Genomic DNA, 6399 nt, shown 5'->3' with positions numbered 1-6399 from the left:
TGGAGAGCAGAGGCTCTGTCCAGTGATATTGGTTTCTATAGGAGGGTTATCTCCCCAGAGCAATTATTCCCCCAAGGGGCTTCTAACTCATTCCAAGCATTCTCGGTGGGCCCCCACTCTAGCAATAGCCGCGGGTAGCCCCGGGTGTGTCTAGACAATTTGTTCTAATAGCTGGGCCTTGTGGCATTCACTTAAGCATCCACTAAGGTAAGGAAGCCTGTCATCTCATCATCAAAGCTCAAGCAAGACTATGCCTCCCTCCATCACAAGGGCCAGGAGCTCTCACTACCACCATCACTTACCATTCTACCATATGAGGTAACTTCTCTTTGATGGTCCAGTGTGGGTCAATCTCAATTGGGTAATAGTGGTGAAGGAGCGCTTTCAGCTGGGGCATCGAAATGAAGAGAAAAGCCATTAGTCTATCAAGTTTTCCCCAGCAAAGTCCTACAGTTTAGCATGAGAAAAAATCACCTAGAAGACTCGACCTCATGTAAGGGAGTGACCGGATATGCAGAGCTGGTCATCCCTTTGCACTCTCACCCAAGAGTGGGGTCTAAGAATCAACGAAATAAAGAGGTTTTGCTTCAGACAACAGGGTTAGTGGGATTTTGTTGTTGTTATTAACTAGCTCAGTCATCAGGGCTTAATCAGTAAGAACTGATTTAATGCTATGTCTCAATATGTGGTATACTTTTTCAGGTGGTAAGCAAGCTAACTTTAGGAAATACACGGATAAACACTTTTAGTATTTGTGGATTCATTTTAATGTATATTAGGAAAAAAACAGCACATCAAACATGCTTTCAGATTGTTTCTTTTGTAAGTTAACTGCATTCGAATTTTAAAAGGTCAATTCAAAGAGAAATATTTACTAAAAGTCATACACAGATACAGCAAAAAAAACAAAAACAAAAACAAAATCACAAAAGTGGAACTAGAAAACTGTAGTTTGGGACACAGCATGTTAGTGGATGGCTGACTCCATCCCACTGCCAACGTCAAGTGAACTACTTCATGAGCACCTATAGGTGCCTCCTCTGGCTAAGATTTCCTTCCGCGTGCCAGAACTTTCCGCCCTCTGGGGAGGGATCATGTGTCACATAGGGACAGTCAGTAACAGTGCCCAATAAAAATGGGACTTGACTGAATAAAGAATTTTAATTTTAATATACGCATGGTCTTGAAATATCACGAGGTCAAACGGAGTCCCTTTTGGACCATCGGTCCAAAAGAGGGTTAAATACAAAGATCACACACTGACAAAGGCAGAAAGCTCGTGAAATGTATCAAGGTTCTCAATGTGTGCGGTTTTTTGGGTGTAAGAACATTTCCCTAAAAGTATAATATAACTCAGTGGATGAATAAATTTTTTTAAAAGAAAGAAGTTTCATAAACTTTGCTTTATTAATTTTTTCAGGATCTCATCAACACCAAAAACCTTAGTTTTCTCTAGCTTCTTTACCCTAGAGAGGGCAATCAAACCCACTGTCTTATTTGTGGACACGGCTTCCCAGGAGCTGATAAGATCAGGGACGTGAGGAACCCAAAAAAGTGACTTGTGTAAGGCAATCAGTGGTGGAGCCAGAACCTACCTTTCGCTAAAAGCGGCATTCCCCAGAGAGACAGGTTTTAGAAATATAAGAATTATCTATAATCCACTGCCCATCTTAACATCAAGTAATCATGACTATTGGAAGAGCTGACCAATACGACAGACCAACATACCACTCAGTATGCAATTTAGTGATTTTCATAACAACGTAGAACTAAAGGATGTAGTCATTCAGCAGAAAGAGCTCGGCCACCTGCAGAGAAACACACAGCAAGCACGGCTCTGCTCTGGCAAAGAGGACACTGATGGGAACTACATGGAGCACAGTAAAACAAACTCCAAGGCTACAGGAGTCACTTTATAATATTTGTATGGACCTTATGGAAATGGGAGTTATTGTATATTGACATTAATTCAGAAGTCTTTCTTGACACTTGTTGCTTTAGCAAGAATATTATATTATCAAGGACTAATGTAGTGGAAACAATTGGGGACAGAATCAGATCTATAGGAAAGGCAAACTCTGTATCTTGGCTATATGACCTTGGGTAAATTGCTCAACTTCTCCAAACCTGTTTTCTCATCTGTTAAATGGAGACAATAATGGTTCTATCCACCTCTTGGAGTTGTGGGAGGGTTAAACAACACTGCAGTCTCTTGTAGACTCTATAGCTAGCGGTGAGCATAACATCTATACTCCGACCATCAGTCATCATATGTCTTAGCCATTAAGGCAAAGCTGTCCCAGTGTATTAAGACTAGGTCCACCTGAGCAAAACAATATTTTTTAATTTTTTTATTTTTTTAAACAATTTTTTAAAAAATTAATCTTCTAAGATCTCTATCCTGGAATCTTTGGTCCTAACCAAGAACCATTTGAAGTAATTCATGATACCTATTTCTGAGCAAATAAAAAGGGTAACCCACCTCTTTCCGGCACTCCTCACTGATGATCTTGCTATTATCCAGAATATCTGCAAAAATACAAAGCTCCTTTCACTTGCCCTTTAGAAGCCACCATCTGGTCAAGTCCAACAAAGAAAGCTAGTATGTGACTTACTGTGGGAAGAAGGGCATCGCTTTCCGTTATAAGCAAACCTGCTCAAGGTCATGTCAAAATCAGAAATGACCTAAAATGCAAAAGAGAGATGATGCCTAGACAGGCTCCTCCTCCCAGTGTGGCCCTGTGTTAGCCTGGGAGGATAATTATGAAAGTCAAAGAGCTCAGTCCCCAGCCTGTGGGCAAAGCAGGGAGAGTTAGGGCCGGCTAGAGAGAGAGAGAGAAGGAAGAACTAATCCTAGTTAGTACAGTGCTAATCCTGAGGAGGCCCAGCATCTTGGGGACAGGGGTGGGGATCGAAGAATCAGGATCCCTGCAGCTCTTTCACTAGCACCCATCTCAATGCCCTAGGGTGCTTCCTAGAGTGTGTCCACCTTTAAGGCCCATCTCCATATCCACCACTTCTGGGGGAGCCTGCTGACCTGGGCTAGAGTAGAAAATAAGGCCCTAGGGCCTGGTGTCGGGTTCTTTCTGTCTCATTAGAGGAAGCAGTATAACCTTACTGAGAAATCTAGGTTTTAGGGCAGATGAGCTCTCCCCCAAGACAAAACAGGCGAACCAATCTGCTTGCACTCAGGCCCTTGGCCATTTCTGGGGGCTAAGAGCTTGGAGGTGTCTGCAGCAACGCGGGAAGGAACATGGACAGGACGACTCCCCAGCCGCCCGCGACCCGCCGGCCCGACCTCGACCCGACGGTACCTGTAAGCGGTCTCCCCCGCCCCTGCGAAGGGCGCCCACGATCTCCTGCACCCGCCCGGGCTGCCGCATCAGGACCGTGGCCTTCATCAGGATGCTCACCTGTCCCGAAACCCGAGAGAACGACTGACCCCGGCACCGCGCTGGGCCCAAGGGGAGACCGGGGTTCGCTCGGGCAACGCTGCGAGGCCGGGCAAGGGTGCGAGGGGCGGAGCAGGGGCTCCGGCCAGGCCAGGTGCGCCTACTGCCCGGGGTGGTGCAGCCGGGCCGAGACGGCCCGCTGGCGGCCTCGGAACGCCCGGGGGGTCGGGGCCCGCGGCACTCCAGAAGCATCCACCCACCTCACCTCTTCCGCCATCGTGCTCGCAGCTGGGTGGGCGGTGCTGGAACAACGACCGCCCCCCCTCCCTGCGACCGCACTGCGCATGCGTCGTAGCCGCCTGGGGCCGCGGGACTGCAGGACCCGGCGCCCAGAGACTGGTGGCCATGGGAGGGCTCTGCGGCGCGCTAGGGCAAGACCCTTGTTAAGGGCTCTGTATTGAGGAGGATGAGGGTCCCAAAGACTTGGGGTTACTGGATGCTACTCTTTCTAGAGCAAAAACCCTAGCAAGTGTGGTCATTCCCAGGCTTACAGTTTGCATGACAAAAATGTCACAGGATAGGAGGAGATATGACAGGGCCATAATGTGAGTTCTGTTAAACATCCAGAAGGTGCTTTCTTAACTGGGCCCACTCCTCATCAGAAGAAAACGAGTGATTTCCCTTATGTCCAGAGGGCAGGAAGGCCCTGGACAGTTGGGCCAGAATGAAATTCTTATCAGTTTTACTTCTCCCTTCTGCCTTCTCTGACTTGGTTTCCTTAAACTCTGTGTCTGGGGAGCCAAGTGTGGAGCAGTGGAGGAAGGTCGATAGATGATACAGGGATATGGAACTGGGCATCACCGAAGTGGGCAACAGGAACCAGAATTAATAAAAACTTTTATACAGTATTGGTGGTCACGGTCCTACTCTGAGTGCAAGGGCAAAGAAGGAGGTGCGGGTGATCTTTAGCCTAATAGTGTGGTGGGGGAGGGGATAAGGAAGGAGGACAAGGACAGGAGAGAGTTCCAGAACCTGAGAGCACAATCCTAAGTGATCTCACTGCGGGCCCAGGATTCTGGAACTTGGGCTGCCTGGTGGGCCCTATATGAAAGATGTAGTAAGGAAAGGGAGCGACAGCTGGCTAAAGGGGCCCCCCACAACCCTCCCCGACACCCTAGGAGAACAGCCTCTGTCGGCTGGTCCCAGGGTGCCATGGAGATGGAGAGCACGGCGGCCTCCACACGTTTCCACCAGCCTCACATGGAGAGGAAGATGAGTGCGATGACCTGTGAGATCTTCAACGAGCTTAGGCTAGAGGGCAAGCTCTGCGACGTGGTCATCAAGGTCAATGGCTTTGAGTTCAATGCCCACAAGAACATCCTCTGTAGCTGCAGTTCCTACTTTAGGTATAACAGGGTTGCTCAACTAAGCCAAAGGGGAATTGGGCTCGTTTTGAGACATTCTGGTTCATGTCATGTTTTCCACCTCCCCATCTTACATTAGGGACACTGTCAAAATTCTGGGCACCTGTAGCCTGGCTCCTTTGTCTTCTGAAGAGGCACAACTAGGGCCAGAGCCTCTTCTCTCTGGTTTTCTTTTTCTTTTTCTTTTTTCTTTTTTTTTAGGTGAAGCAACCCTTGGTTGACCCCACAGATTGCAAGGACCTTGTCAGTTTACAATCTCTTATTTATTTATTTATTTTTTACACCTACAGCACCTGATCTTCCTAGGTGGTCTCTCAGCCAAGTACTAACCAGGCCCGACCCTGCTTAGCTTCCGAGATCAGACAGGATCGGGCTTGTTCAGGGTGGCATGGCTGTAGACCTCTGTGGTTTTCAATAGGATTTCAACCAACTATTCTTGGGCCAGCTGCTTTTTTCCTTTGATTCTCACTCAAACCAACCTTTGGAAAGGTTGGGCATCCATACTAGGTTTCCTACTTAAACCTAGATGACAATACCACTTCAGCCATCCCTGTGTCCCTATGCTAGTAGAGATGAGCTCAAACAGGGTGATAAATTAACAAGGATCGAGGGGAGGGGAAGGAGGATGAAGGGAAAGAACCATGGAAATATTTATCAGAAGAAAAAGGGGTTTGGGCCAAAACTATTGCAATCCAGGAAGTAGAAGGGCTTTTTGTTCATGAGCTGAAAATGTTTGAGTAATTGGTTCCAATCAAGATATGATAAATGAATCTCATGTTGCTAAAATTCTCATTCATCTAGATCTACAGCAGAGTCTACAAAAAGACCAGATAGTGCATATTTTAAGCTTTGCGGGCCCTCCAGTCTCCGTTGCAACCACTCCACTCTGCCTTTAAAGTGGGAAAGCAGCTCTAGACAATATTACATGAAAGGGCACGACTGTGTTCCAATGAAATTATTTATGGGCACTGAAATTTGAATTTATTAAAATTTCCAGGTATCACAAAATACTTTTTTCAATTTTTCCCCTACTTAAAAATGTAAAAAACATTCTGAGCTCGTGGACAGCACAAAAAGAAAGAGGTGGGCAAAATTTGGCTCAGAGGTTTACAGACCCCTGCTCTAGAGAAGAATTTGATCTCTAAGCCCGTAGTCCTAAAAAAGCAAAATTTATTAGGGCAGAGAATTCTGTCTTGTTCAATACCTAGAAAATTACCTAGCTACAAAGAGGGATAGTAGTCATGTATTCATTATTAAATGATCTATTTATTGAGTGCCTATTTTGTGACAGGCACTATAGTGGGTTCCGAAAATAAAACAATGAATAAAGAAATAAACATTCCTGGTATGAAGCTTACCTTCTCATAGTGGGAAACAGGCATTACATAAATAAAATGCATATCAGATCATAAATGCTAAGAGAAAAAAAAAAAGATGAGATGTGGTGGGTGGTAATTTTAAATAGGATTATCACTTTGCTGACAAAGTTACATTTGAGCAAAGACTTCGAGGAGGGGATGAGGAAAAGAGAAAAACAGAGATCTGGGGCAGCCTTCCCAACAGCCAGAACAGAAGGCACAAGG

At 46.0% G+C, this 6399-nt stretch overlaps 2 protein-coding genes and 1 pseudogene across 7 annotated transcripts in view; 1 reads left to right on the top strand and 2 right to left on the bottom strand.

The window, feature by feature from the left end:
* NT5C3B (5'-nucleotidase, cytosolic IIIB) overlaps nucleotides 1-3814 on the bottom strand; it is an 8955-nt gene extending 5141 nt beyond the window's left edge. The window contains exons 1-5 of one of the 5 annotated variants that reach the window (XM_015599350.2): nucleotides 3653-3814; nucleotides 3315-3413; nucleotides 2616-2685; nucleotides 2483-2529; nucleotides 303-388 (exon numbers count right to left, since the gene is read on the bottom strand). In XM_015599350.2, the coding sequence (XP_015454836.2) occupies nucleotides 303-388; nucleotides 2483-2529; nucleotides 2616-2685; nucleotides 3315-3413; nucleotides 3653-3799 (449 nt within the window). In that variant the 5' untranslated portion in view covers nucleotides 3800-3814. Of the gene's footprint in view, nucleotides 1-302; nucleotides 389-2482; nucleotides 2530-2615; nucleotides 2686-3314 lie in introns of all 5 variants that reach the window. The other 4 variants (XM_006924630.3, XM_006924628.3, XM_025041612.1 and 1 more) reach the window with 4 other exon arrangements.
* Nucleotides 3815-4450: 636 nt separating this feature from the next.
* The window catches only part of KLHL10 (kelch like family member 10), a 5797-nt gene continuing 3848 nt past the window's right edge, over nucleotides 4451-6399 (top strand). Inside the window, exon 1 of one of the 2 annotated variants that reach the window (XM_006924627.2) lies at nucleotides 4451-4736. Coding sequence is in view for 1 of the 2 variants with exons in the window: in XM_006924626.2 (XP_006924688.1) it covers nucleotides 4605-4798 (194 nt within the window). In the remaining variant the exon portion in view is untranslated. Of the gene's footprint in view, nucleotides 4799-6399 lie in introns of both variants that reach the window. The other variant, XM_006924626.2, reaches the window with a different exon arrangement.
* LOC112473221 lies at nucleotides 5098-5216 on the bottom strand (annotated as a pseudogene).

The sequence above is a fragment of the Pteropus alecto genome, unplaced genomic scaffold (genome assembly GCF_000325575.1).
Source record: "Pteropus alecto unplaced genomic scaffold, ASM32557v1 scaffold98, whole genome shotgun sequence".
Taxonomy (NCBI): Eukaryota; Metazoa; Chordata; class Mammalia; order Chiroptera; family Pteropodidae; genus Pteropus; species Pteropus alecto.
This window is presented reverse-complemented; position numbering and strand designations above follow the sequence as displayed.